The 14,052-nt window shown below is 41.2% G+C and overlaps 1 protein-coding gene across 1 annotated transcript; it reads left to right on the forward strand.

Moving 5' to 3' along the window:
* The first annotated feature begins 1,511 nt into the window (after positions 1 to 1,511).
* MDH1 (malate dehydrogenase 1) lies at positions 1,512 to 13,144 on the forward strand. The gene is made up of 9 exons (XM_035552886.2): positions 1,512 to 1,638; positions 6,583 to 6,681; positions 7,010 to 7,106; positions 8,073 to 8,248; positions 9,644 to 9,766; positions 9,899 to 10,075; positions 11,521 to 11,634; positions 11,837 to 11,926; positions 12,498 to 13,144. The coding sequence occupies exons 1-9, from the start codon at positions 1,636 to 1,638 to the stop codon at positions 12,621 to 12,623; spliced, it is 1,005 nt and encodes a 334-aa protein (XP_035408779.1). The 5' UTR covers positions 1,512 to 1,635; the 3' UTR covers positions 12,624 to 13,144.
* The last annotated feature ends 908 nt before the right edge of the window (positions 13,145 to 14,052 follow it).

Consider the following 14,052-nt stretch of genomic DNA (forward strand, 5'->3'; position numbering starts at 1 on the left):
GAGGCTTGGACAGAAGAGGACAGAGAATGAAAACAGATCCTTACGTACAGAAGAAATTTTAGTTAGCTTAACTGAAATCCATTAAACCAATATAATCTGCCACATTGACAAGCAAATCAGTTTACAGCATGCTTACATTGATTTAGCTGAAAATTGGTAAGGAATCAACTTAAAATGAACTCATTATAGCAAGTGGCAGTTACATTATGTGAGTCCACACAAGCTTTTATGTAAATTTATATCTTAAATAATCTTAAATCGCGATAATTAAGTCTGTACAATGTCTGGGTGCAAAAAAAGATTAGAGCCACTAGTGTAAAGCATCTTAGGAAGCTCTGGAAATATGTTTTGAAACTAGGGGCCCTTCTACATAACAGGCTTCTCTGTGTTTCACAGCAAGCCAGAGCCCAGCTTTGCTTGCAGCTATTTAGCTTTGAAATTCACCCCCAGCACAGAACTTGGGTATAAACTTCATTCATGGTAAAAGCGTATGGTTAATAACAGGTACAAGTCAGTACAGTGTTGAGGAGTTTGGTATTTAAAATAAAACTGAGCGTAACTATACCTTTCCAACTCTGACACCGCAGTTTTCTGTACGTCAGAAGCTGCCAGAGGTTCAGCTAAAGTCTCGGCCAAGCCACAGGAAGCCTGGAATTGTGGCATAAGGACAATTAGCGATGAGACTTGCTAAAAATGAGCACACTTTGCACGACTAGCACAAACATTTCCATTTTACACCCGCTGCCCTGGAGGAGCAATTTACTGCTCCCTGAGGGGAAACTGACGGATGTCAGCCTGCGCGCTGCCTGGAGTATTAAAAACCAAATCACCTACGAAGCCTGGAATAGGATTAACACATAATCCTGCCGCAAAGCGTTGGGACGAGCGAGCCTGGGCTGAATTATGGGATTTGTCCTCTGAGGAGCCCTGTGGGGACCCAGGGACGAGAACATCAGTTGTGCCACTGCCGGCCCGGCTGCGGGCACGGACGGAAGGCTGGATCCTCTCCCCCTCCCCAAACAAAGCACGACCACGCCGATTGTTTTATGGTTTTATTATTTCAACTCCCCGCGGCCCGGTGACGGGGCCCCGGCTGTGAGGGAAGGGGGGGGGGGGTTCTGAGGTGACTGAGGGGGGGGGGGGGGCAGCCCCGGGGTCTCTCTCGCGCGCGCTCGTCACCTAGCAACCACCGAAGCCCCGCCGCCTGCGCACGCGCGGTGACTGCGTCCCCCCTCCTTCCAGGCCGGGGATTTCCCGGCATACCTTGCGTCCCACCCCCAAGCCTGGCGCATGCGCAAATCTCCGCCCGCGCTGCCCTAGCCCGTCCCGCTTCTCTCCGGAGCGCATGCGCAGTCGCCGCCTGCTGCCCCGGAGCTGCGTCGCCTCAATGAACGGGCCCGGTGGGCCAATAGCGTCGGGGGGCCTGGCGCGCGTGCCCCGAAGCACGCTGGGAGTTGTAGTTCCTCCCCGGCAGCCACCCGCGGAAGGCGGCGGGACGCGAGACTACATTCCCCAGGCGGCTGCGCGGGGCAGCGCGCCCCGCCCCTTGCCGCTGTACCTCAGCGCGGCGCTGCTGGCGGTCGCAGTCGCGCCGTAGAGGTGACCTCGAAGTTGCCGGGCCCGCCGCTCACAGCCATGGTCGGTGCCGTTGGGGGGCCGTTGAGGGGCCGTTGAGGGGCCGTTGAGGGGCCGTTGAGGGGCCGTTGAGGGGCCGTTGAGGGGCCGTTGAGGGGCCGTTGGCTCCTTCAGGCGGAGGTGGTCGCGGAATGGCACCCCGCGGGTCCCCGGAGCTTCCCCAAAGCCCTCGCCTTGGCTCGGGCCCCGCGTTCGCTTCCAAAGCCTGTGAGCGTTTGCTGGTTTTGTGGGGCGTCCGAGGGGCCGCTGCGGTTGTCTTCTCAAGGAGAAATGCCGGCGAGGTGTTTGCCTCTCGGGTCTCGGTCCTGCGTGCTGTCAGAGGTCCAGGGGTTCGCTAGGCTCTGCAAGTTGTCAAGGAGCTTCTCCAGCTCTGCTCTGAGGGTGCATGGATGAACGGGAGTGCTTGGGTTTGTATGTACATGCACATGCGTGTGCACGCATCTTGTACAGAGACCTGGCTTTCCTTTAGAATCTTGGGAGTATTTCTATTTGCTTTTTCGCCTAGCCATTATATCTTCTCGTTCAAACGTTTGATTTTAGTACTTATCTACAAAAAAGATGTCTGCGTGACCTGAAACTTGCCTTTTTTTTTTCCAGCTATATCCTAAGATTACATAAGCCTGTAAACTTTGTCTATTCTACCTTTTTTTTATTATTATTCAATGTATGGATTGTCAGGAGTGACCTCAAGTCAAAATGTTCTGTTTTGCACTTGAGCTTTCAAAACGCTGGCTGCCATGAGGTTGTTGGTCTCCAAGGGATCTCCTAGTTGAAGACGTTCCTTTGGTGCTCAGACCCTTCAGAGTATTGCTGTTTTCATTCTTTCTTTCAGTATTCTAGGTATTCTTCTGCTGTTGGGCAAAGGCTTCAAACCTCTGAAACAAAATCTTCTATTGATGCAACCGCTGTTAGCTAAATGAAATGGAAAAAATTTTTAAGGGCACCTTCCTGAAGGTCACTTGGGAAGGAAAGAATTCCTTTGGAACTCTGTCCGTGAACCACAGCGCTGCTGGGTTACTAAAGTACACGGCTATCTTGATTCCTTCTGCCGCATTTCCAGACAGATTTATTGTGAGTGCTCCCCTGCTGCATTGGGGGCACAAAGGGAGGCCCCAGGTTTCTAAGGCAGTGTGGTTAGTTAAGCTCACTGGTACACTTGAAGCATTCTTGTCAAGCAAGGTGGGATAGCTTCGTTGGCATTGACAGTCAGGAATAATGCAAAGTTGGTGGCGTGTTACGGAAGGTAAAGTTTAGCAGCAATAATGCTTATTCAGTTCTTTAGTAATTGCAATTAGTAATGCAAAGTCCACGAGTAGTGTAAACAGGCCATAGATTTTTCTCGTTTCCACACCTGGTATATAGTGGGCTATTTAATATTGCTCTTTAACCAAACTTTGTAACCTGCTGATCTGTTTTGCACTGTAGTGCTATTGTCATGTATGGCACTGATATTTTAGGTCTGCTGATATCAGCAGTAATCACAAAGATAATTTAGGCATAGAGTTCTTAGGCCAAAGTTGGATTGGGAGAGGTGTTAAACCCACAGTTTCATCATTTGGTAACAGAATCTTCACTTTGATCTGTGATGATTTGGAGGCGGGGGGATCCTACATGATTGTTGAACTAGAACATTAGGACAAACATATCTAGGGTTGCAATATTTACACTTTTTTGCTTCCTTATGATTGTTCTCTTTCTGTTTCTTAAAACTCTTAAATTACATATCTGATTTACGCAGAGTGGAAAAAACTTTGGAATTAAATAGCTCAGTTAGATTTGTTATATTTTTTTTCTCTAGCTCATGTCTACCTGAGAGTGAATAAAGGTCACCTCTGCAGTTACCAAAGCATGAAAGTATTCTTGTTGGAGCCCAGCGCAGGAGCCAAGTCACGGATTAAAGTGCCTGAACACAAATGTGTGGCACCTACAACTGCCATGCAGAGAAGCTGTCAGCTCGAGAGCTGCATTCTTCTCTAAGCTCCCTACTCCAAAAGTAGCCTCAGATGCTCAGTGCTACCAGTTCTTAGATGTGATGTGACGTTTTCTAGGAAGAGTTAACTCTTATTAATCCAACATACTTAACCTTGTTAATCCAACATACTGAGGGCTTGGAGAGAAAAAACTAAATAGGAAATACTCCTCACTTTGTTAGCTGTCGCATTTCTTCCAGCCCAAAATAGAGGGAGGACAACAGGAAGGATGGTAACAAGCATTATTTTTTGAGAGGGTGGATCTGCGTCAGACTGAGGGTTTTTTTAACAAGGCTAAATGCTAAGTCTGTCCCAGGAAAAAATAGACCTACCTCTGGCATTTTCATCTTCCTGTTCTGTTGCTGTGCTAAATATACACCATAATGTTAGTAGATTTATTGAAATTTTTAATGTTTAAATCCCATTAACATATAAAGTGGAAAGCATATAGTGGAAAAAATTTTTGTTGAATTTGTTCACCTTTTGTGACACCAGTGTAGATTGGCTCACAGTTTGTGAAGGAGAAAGAGCCTAACTTCTTAGTCTTCTATTTCAGCAGAAATTCTCATGTCAAATTCAATGTTGATTTAAGTTAACCATGTAACACCAAGAAAATGCGTTCGGCAGTTTTTGCCCTGAGTTCTGGCGTAGAACGTGTAACACAGGATCTGTTTTTATATGCTACTGAGGCAGGATTTTACCAGGCCAAGTTCTTGCAATGCAGTAATTTTTCCAGTACTTATTTTCTAAACTGATATGATTAGCTGCCTTACAACGGCGTTCATTGTTCCATTTGCTTAAATAAAATGTAGGTTCTCCTTAAAAACACCTGGAAATGTTGGCAGCTAAACCTGCTTAGTCTGTGCTGCCCATCATCATTCAGACATTATAGTACATTTGTAGGGTATAACTTCCCTACTCTAGAACAGTGCACTGAAACTAATTTTGAGATTTTAAAATGGGAAGAATTGATTTTCAGCTTTCTTCCTCTCTCTCCGCATCATTTTGGTGAGGTCTGAGGTGAGGTCTCCCAGTAGGACAGGCTCAAAAGAAAATAATGCAGTTCAACACCTTAGCTGGCAGCTATTTAACTAAATATTTGAAGAGTGTAATGCAAAACAAAGGTGAAGTCACGTTGAGTTCTACATCTGTGTGTTCAGTAGTAGTAACTTCATCACTTCTGCTCTCGTTTTATCTATTAGGGGGTAGAATGGGATGGCTGCTGGGTGGCCTCATCTTTGTGGTTATCTAATGCTAGCTTGATGCAGCTGTGCTTGGCTGGTAACTACTGCAGAGAGTATATACTCAAACCCCTAAATTATCTCCCTATAAATATTCATAGCAGAAATGTTGTTGGGAAGGATGTCTAGAGGTCATCCAGTCTGACCTCTGCCTTGCTCTGAGGTTGTCCACTGCAGCCCGACAGCAAATCCGTTTTGCTGCTGCTAAATTGGGCCTTGCATGGCTTTTTCATCTGAATCTTGAAAGCCACCGAGGGTGAAGTTTGCACAAACTCTCCGGGTACCTTGTTCCAGTGCAGCAGTACCCCCTTAGCCAAGAATTTTTCTCGTAATGTCCACGCTGTCCAATCTGCAATTTGTGGCCTCCTTTTCTGCCATCTGCCATTATGAAGAAGCATTTGGCAGTGTTATTTTTGTAGCCCTCCTCGAAGCAATGCTAGGCTGCTGTTGGAGCACCCTGTGTCCTCTACCTTTCCAGACTATGTGCAGCTTCCTCAGCATCATCTTACAGCACGTGAGAGCTGGGCTCCAGCCATCCAAGTCACGCTTGCCTGGACCCTGCCTGGTTTTCGGTATTCCTCTAAAATTCAGGGCCCCCAAACTGGATTTGGTATTTTAGCTGCAGCTTCTCCGGTGCTAAGCGAAACAACTGCCTGTAGTCTGCAAGCTGTACTTTGTAATGTAACCCAGTATGCAACTAAATCGCTTCAGACATAATTAAATGTGTAAAGTGATTTGTCTGTAACTTGAACAATCATCTTTTAATTATTTGAAAAAAATTGTGTGTGTAATTCCAGCAGACTGGTCAGAGTCTGCTTGTTCCTGTCTTAGCGTAGTCTACCCCAGCTGTAATGCCTATAGGGAGAAAGGGAGATGCAAAAAGCAGGCTTAAAGAATATCAGATTATGAACAACAGCCTTTGGCAGGTTTTGCCTTTTCAGTATTAACTAGCCTCTGGAGTTCCCAGTGTTCTGGTTCTGATTAACAAAATGGACTTTTGCTGCTGAGTAAGCCTTCTGGTTGTTGTTTGTTGTTGTTCTTAGTTACAATATAGCAGCATGTTGGCACAGTGTTCTCCCAGTCTTTTTGGAGTTTTTGGTTACTTTGATAATGGACAGTTATATCATGGATATTAATGTCTTTATTTGTCCATAATGTAGCTTTTGTCTGTGGATTTGTTAAATTGCTGCGTAACAGTTTAGAGAGGCGTTAGTTATAAGTCCAACAGATCCCTTGGCTTATGGCATTCAGCAAGTCTTTGGTTGCAAGTAAGCATTCAAAATGCTTAATAAAATCAACCCTCAGTATTGTAAGAATCTGAAAACTGGCAAAGTGCAACAGCTTATGAAATTTCTGCAGTGAGGTTAAAGTGCAAGTGGGTAGTCTAATGAGTGGGTATGTGTTGCAAACACCTTATGCTAAAAAAAATAGCACTGTTAAAAGGCATACAGAGTTTTTCAGACTGTCATTCCTGGCGTTTTAGGAGCTTTTCCAGGAGCATTTCTTCTTGGAGATATTTTTGAAAGCGTGGTTTGTTTCTGTAAAGGCAGGTAGAGAAGTTGCTGGTGGTTCCAGTGTGATCCCAGGAGCTGGCCTTGATCCACATTTAGGCACATGATATCATCCAGGTTAAATAATCTTAACCTTATTTCTGTAGTAACTTAATTTTTACTGCTCTGAGGTGGTGTGAGCCTGCACTGTGTGGCTGTGGATAAGTCTTCCCAACTTTCTTCCAGGGTGAACCTATCAGAGTCCTGGTGACTGGAGCCGCTGGGCAGATTGCTTACTCACTGCTCTACAGTATTGCCAAGGGAGATGTCTTTGGCAAAGAACAGGTAAACGTCAACTGAATTTTCACTCCTTTCTGCTGTGCACTAATGAATAATGTCAAAACTACAGAGTTCTGCAGAGCTGTCAGAGGCTTTTTTTTTTTTTTTGTAGGCACTCTGTTTTACCAATATGCTAGCACTTTATTCTTTAGGAAAAATGAGTCCTGCTCTGTTAGGCAAGCTTATGTAGTTGTTTGTGGAGAAGTTTTTCAGCTTGTGTAAATGGATTTGAAGTTGATACCCCTTGCACTAGATAACTTGTCCTGTTATCTGCTAGAAACTTAATCTTCAAAGTAGGTGACTGACCAATTCACATTCAATTGTTCCTTTACAGCCGCTTGTGCTTGTGCTGCTGGATATCACCCCCATGATGACTGTTCTGGAAGGTGTAGTGATGGAGCTGCAAGACTGTGCCCTGCCACTGCTGAGAGGTGGACAAAACAAGTTTTTCTTATATCTTCGTATACTTAACAAGATGTTCTAACATAGCTACTGGATTTATAAGTTTCTTTAAATGGTGATAACCAGAAGAAATATTTGGACGATCCTTTTCTTGGTTTTATATTTTGTGGAAGTTATATTCGTTTGACTTAGGCGGCATGCTAGAAAGAGTGTCATGAAGTGCATCAATTGACTAAGTAGATATCTGAGTTTTGGTTTACATAATCTAAACCTCGGTAGTTAGCATGTACAACAAATCATCAATAACCTCTACATATACATTGCATTCTGGCCTAAAGGTGAAATAACTTTGAATCTTTGGCTATGGCTACATGCTTCTACCAAATGAAAAAGCTTTTCTTTAGAAATACCTTCTTCATAAAGAGACAAACTGAGAAATTGCTCCTCAAGTCACATAAGCAAGTTAAGTTCATCTGTTCTAAACAAGCAGAAGAAAGGGAGCCAGTAGATGCTACAGTAATTATTGCGGTACTTAGTTGAAGAACATGTACCTTCCAGCTCTTGTACAAATCAAACCTTCTTCAGTTTGAATTGTTGTTAAAGGTAAAGGAAAACCTCATTTATGTTGGTACTTGGTACTTTACATTGTAAATTAATTATTTTGGCAACAGTGAAGAGCAACATATATATGTATTTATAAATATGTATACATCTATGTATTTAGAGAGAAACAAAAGGTATCTTTTGACATACATCTTTCTCCTGTACTTAGAATTTATAGTTTTAAATATTTGTATATAGTAACTGTTGACTAGCATGTCTTTAATCTTTGGCTTTAAGGCCAAATTACTGTATTGGTATTTTTGGAAAGGAAAGGTGCTGCTGTTTTCAGATTGCATTGCATATTATTTATGAACTGAGGAATAATCCAATTAATGCTTTGCCATAAGTATTTATCTTACTCAGATTTTTGTTTTCCCCTTTCCTTTTTTTAGAGGTCATTCCAACAGACAAGGAGGAAGTTGCATTCAAAGACCTTGACATAGCAATTTTGGTTGGCTCCATGCCAAGGAGAGAGGGCATGGAGAGGAAGGATTTACTCAAAGCTAATGTGAAAATTTTCAAGTCTCAGGGTGCAGCTTTGGACAAGTATGCCAAAAAGACTGTCAAGGTAAATACAGAAACTGAATTTTAAAAATTAACTCTTTAGTGAGTTATTTAGAGATCTAAATACATTGTAAAATGATACTGTGCAAGGTGGAGCCTATTCAGTGAACGCATTCCTTTTCTTAAGCCGTGGAGAATATACCACAGTCAAGGTTTGAGATATGGTATGTTAAATAGGTAGATGACTTAGTTCTTAATTCATTCAGTGGAAAAGGTAAGTCTTAGAATGTATCGCTATATTCCACACATACTCTGGAGTGGTTACCAGCAATTCTTTAATTAATAAATAAAAGCCTGTATTTTAAAAAAAAAAAAAAAAAAAAAGTATTCTGCTTGTTCTCTCTTCTCCGGGAGAACTGTATTATCGACATGCAGCTGCCTACTTTGTATCCATCTGTGGCTTTAACATAATGACCCTTAACTTCAGTGTCAATATGGAATTACAGTTGCACAAAAAATTGGCTTTATTTTAGTTGTTTGTGACTTGGTCTTTGGAGCATTGGAAGCTTTTAATTGTTCTCTCTCAGATCCCTTCAGCACAGTTAATGGGATCATGTGGCTGCTCTCCTACTGCTGTTAATCTCGGACCCAGACTCCAACTGTGCTTTGTAACTGACTTTTTAATGTCTACTTCCTCTGCTGATGAACTTTCTACTGCTTCTAAAGACTTGTTTGCTGCTTTATACAGTTGGAATAAAAACTATCAATATAACTATTGCAGAGTAATGGAAAATTTACTGAACTTATTTTCAAAAGGGGGAAATACAAAGGAAGGTTTGTGGATTAGCTTGTGTGATTGAGATTATATGGAGCTAGACGTTAATCATTTGAGGCATATTAGTAGATGAAGGGTGCATAAAAATCGGTTTTCCCATTGTAATAAATCGATCTAAGTTCAGGCAATATTTTACTTCTGCCTATGAACATTGAGATAAGCAACTGTTCTGACTTTCTAATTATAAAGCAATTATATAAAGCAGTGACAGCCAGTCTAGGAACAGTTTTTAAGGTGATAGTGAATTTCCTGTTGGCTGACTGGTATCTATGTATCGTGGCTTTCATGAATCCAGTAGCATGGAATTTGAATCCAGGCTGTGAGTCAATGTGCAGATCTCTCTGGAAGTCTTGTTCTTTCACATTTGTCGAACTGTAAAGGAAATACCTAGCTAGAATTTTTTTCTGTGCGCATACAGAAGACTCAGTGACAATGAACAACACTTATAAAACAATCTTTTTGGACACAACCAAGAGATTGTTGTGTCAAAGGCAAAGCCATTTCCTATATACAGTGTTTTTGTATTTCACTTGAAGGAGTTGTTTTGCAAAAATAGTATTTCTGACTAAGTATATTTTTTTGATGCTTCATCATTCTATAATTCTCCTTCCCTTTTTTTTTAAGGTTGTGGTAGTTGGGAATCCAGCAAATACCAACTGCCTGATTGCATCAAAGTCAGCCCCATCAATACCAAAGGAGAACTTCAGTTGCTTGACTCGTTTGGATCACAACAGAGCTAAATCTCAGGTAAAAAGAACCTTTTCAAACTAGAATGCTTTCTGTTGTGTCTGCTAAATACAAACAGAGCAGTGCTTTCAAAGAGGTTTGTGAATTGAGAAGTTTAAGCTAATACAGTGGATGTCTTTAATTTCCAATTAGATTGCTCTCAAACTTGGTGTGACTTCTAATGATGTGAAGAATGTCATCATCTGGGGCAACCACTCCTCCACTCAATATCCAGATGTTAACCATGCGAAGGTAAATGTGAAAGGGAAGGAAGTTGGAGTTTATGAAGCGATAAAAGATGACAGCTGGCTGAAGGGAGACTTTATCCTGGTAAGATCTTGATTTTATTTTTTAAAAAGAACCTTCTGTGCTTCTGCTTTCTCCTAACTTCACACAAAACTGTAAACTATATACCTAACTGACTTAGTCCACCAAGCTCTTCCTGTGTCAGAACATCCATTCATCTAGAGTAAATCATCTTCGGATAGCTTGTCTTAATCAGTTATTTGCTCTTGAAAATTCAAGCCGTTATGAAACTTGTGTAAACACTGCTAGAAAAATCCACTTAGATTGCTCAAATGATTCAACAAAAAAAAAATTTGGTCATAACTTAGGTGCAACTCATCTGACACACAAGCACTGTTGGCAGCTCACTGTAGTGGCTTTGTGGATGAAGCAGGCTGCTTCCTGCCCAGCCACCAAAAAAACCTAGCAGCCCTCCCTACTGTGCGTGTGGTGCACCCTGTTCCCCCCCTCCTGCAAATCATAATCTACGGCCTCATCATCAACATTTCTCAAAAATCTGAAAAAAAAAAAAAAAAAAAAGGAAAACATGCAAGTCTTTTAATGTGGGTTAGTAATAAATGAAGGTATTAAAACAAAATAATGGTAGTAATAGACAGAGAACAGTCTGCCTAACTGCAATATAAAGTGGAAGAGAATTACTAAAACCTTTCAACATGACTCCAAGCAGATGTCCGTTGGTTGGTATTGCAGTGTTACTGGTATGTTGACAGCCAAATTCTACTTCTTAGCCAAGACACGTTTAGTATGGGGCTTGGGGTGTGTTTTGTCATATGACTGCGCTCTGTCCTATCTTGATTTGGATACAACTTACTCTGCTCCATGCTTGCTGATAAAGAAAAAATGATTGTATGCTAGCAACCAAGGTTCATGAGCCAGTGTGTAAGCAGAAACCTGTTACAGGAGTTTCTCATTGACATGTCCTTGATCCTGTCTTGGCCATGCAAAGTACAGCAAGATACTGGTTTTGCATTCTAGGTACATTGTAATGCTGATCTGTGCTAGTATAGTTTGGCTAAGATAAGGAGGGGCTGAAGGAATCTTCAGGGACTACATGAATTTTATGCATTAAGTACCATAGGATTGAGACCATCAAATAGTTCATGTTGGCATTCAGCCAAAAACCCAAATTCCCAATGAGGCTCTAAGAAATCTGTTACTATTGACATGCTTGAAGTCTCTTGGTGGTAAAGGCTTGAAAGATCTGGTTATTAAGAGAAGTTAGTGGGCTGCTAACAGTAAAGCAGGTATAAAGAAGTGAGCAAGCCTTTAAAATATTCCATCGTGTTCTTGTCTTAGCAAAACTCTAATAGTATTTCTGCATTGTATGCCATGTTCGTTTACTGATAGAACAGCATCTTGACTGATGAAATTAAATCACGCTTGGAAGGCGGACTTTCTGTATGGCATTCACTAGCAACAGTTAGACCGTGATTTTGCTGCTTATAATTTATTTATTTTCTTAATTGCAGACTGTTCAGCAACGTGGAGCAGCTGTTATAAAGGCTAGGAAGCTGTCCAGTGCAATGTCAGCTGCCAAAGCTATCTGTGATCATGTGAGGGACATCTGGTTTGGCACTCCAGCGGTAAGATGTAACTCTTGAGTAAGTCCTTGTTTGCCTGATGCTTTGATTACATGCCAGTGTCTTTGAACTCAGGCATCTATGTGTGTTGAGAAGGGGAATAATCAAACTCTCTTCTAGTCTGTGTCAGGAGGTGCAATATATTGGAAGTTAAAATTTTCCTTACTTTTAGCAGTGAAAAAATTATTTTTGTTCTCTCTTTCAGGGGGAATTTGTTTCCATGGGAGTCATTTCTGATGGCAATTCTTACGGTGTTCCTGAAGACTTGCTATACTCATTCCCTGTTGTGATCAAGGTAACTCATCTGTATTTACATCTAAGCGTTTTCTGCAAGTCCTAGCTAAGTTGTCATAGGAGCTTCTTTAACAGCAGTGCTTTTGGTATGGAACTGCAGTGGCTGGGACTTGAGGGTTTTAGCAGTCTGTCACAGAGAGAACTGTTGTTCACTGTTTTGGAAGTAGTTGTCAAATAAGTACAGCAAAGCAATCTGACATGACTAGATACTTCTGGAAGTACTCTTTGTCTGAAAACAAAATTCACTTCTACTTGTTGTAAACTTTTTCTGACTGCATAGATCATGTTTGAAAAAGCAGTCTTACTCGATTCTTTTACAAGGTCAGATCTTTATTCAACAGCAGGAAAATAGGATTTTTCATGTAGCTGTGAACAATGCTTACCACCTTTAGTAAGGTACAAACTCAGTGTTGTACATCATTAAGAGCAAGCTAGTTTTAAATTAGCCAGTTTGAAAATTCTCTTCAAAGGTGACATTTAGTTCTTTGTAGTTCATAGACTGTAAAGTTTCCTTTGTGCACACTGAGTGAAGCTTGTTCTCACTTGGAGGGCTTTTCTTTTTACCCAAACAGGACAAGACCTGGAAGTTTGTTGAAGGTCTTCCTATTAACGATTTTTCTCGTGAGAAGATGGATCTGACTGCTAAGGAGTTAACTGAAGAGAAGGAGACTGCTGTGGAATTCCTCGCTAGTGCATGACTAGGTGATCCAGAAATACAAGATCACTTGACAATGGCAGAATCTAAAAGTCGTCTCTAAGTCTGCTACCAACACCATTACTGTATTCAAGTCATCTGTCTGTGGCAATTGTGCATTTTAAAGTTCATATGCTCACTGGTACTGTTGTGCCTATTGAGTTATTAGCGAGAAAGATTATTAAATAAGTGAAACTAGTTTGTTGACCAAACTTTGTCTGTTCAATACTAGTTGCTTTCTGTGTATGATAAAATAATTGAGTAATTGTTTGCCTCTGCCTTGGCTAGTAACGCACAACTTCACTTTTGATTAGAATTTGGCACTATTGGAACATATCCTGCTCTATCATCACTTCAGCATCCTATGGCTCAACTGGGAAGGAAATTAAAATGCCAATAGGTTTCCTTGAACTGGTAGTTCAGTGACAAGTCTATCACTGGACATACTCCAAATATATACTGTTCACTCTGGTCATGCTTACAATGTTTGTCAATAAAAATATTAAAAGATGCTTAATCACATAATGTCTAAGAGTAGTCTGTTGGACTTTATTTGCATCTTTTAATTGTGTAGGAAGAAGAATGTAATAGTACAACTTTCCTTTCTAAAATAGGTTATTAAATTTTATTTTTTAAGCTAGTTATGAGAACTTTGTTAACTCACGCTTCCATTTGTCTCTCCCAGGCAAAATTACTGTATATCAACATCAGACATGAAAGCCTGAAGGCAGACTTATACTCCAGCACTACAGCTCAAAAGCAGTTTTAGTACTGTAGCTCAGTACTAATTTGGTTGTGGCTTCAAAGGCAATCAGAGCCTTTTGTCCCAGGAGACAAGAACCTCGCTTGGTTAAGGGCAAGAAAGGTTAATACATATGCTTGAGAATTCTTACTGCAGCCTCCAACCACTTCACTGCAGGAAGCTATTTCAAATATATTGAACTATAATTATTCCTTTGCAATCACAAGTGCATGTTTCTGCAACTCTTCTAGACTCCTGTTTTGTCTGTATCTAGTGTAGTAGCCCACCTTATGTATTACAAGACCTGGACTAGGTTTGTTCAGGGAATTTCTTAGATGTGCTATGTGTTCTACTTGTTTTCTGAGCACTAAGTACATCCCACCATGGCTGCAGAGTACAAACTCTCATGGTAATGGGATTTTTGCTTAAACAATGTTGGTGTTAAGTTTTTTTCTGCCCTGTTCCAATATCTGTCTTGTACTAAAGTAAATCTTGAGCCTGTCACAGCTGGATTCATCTCATTTCCATCAGTTAAGGACAACAAACCAAAAAAAGGATTGAAGAAATAGCCATTTTAGAGAGGGAAGGAAAAAATATCAGACCTAAAAGCCTTTATGTATTCTAAGCAAAAGAAGTGGCTTCTTTGGGGATTTATTAATTAGAATATAAAATAAGTCAGCAAACACCAGTA

Source organism: Cygnus atratus, chromosome 3 (assembly GCF_013377495.2).
Source record: "Cygnus atratus isolate AKBS03 ecotype Queensland, Australia chromosome 3, CAtr_DNAZoo_HiC_assembly, whole genome shotgun sequence".
Taxonomy (NCBI): Eukaryota; Metazoa; Chordata; class Aves; order Anseriformes; family Anatidae; genus Cygnus; species Cygnus atratus.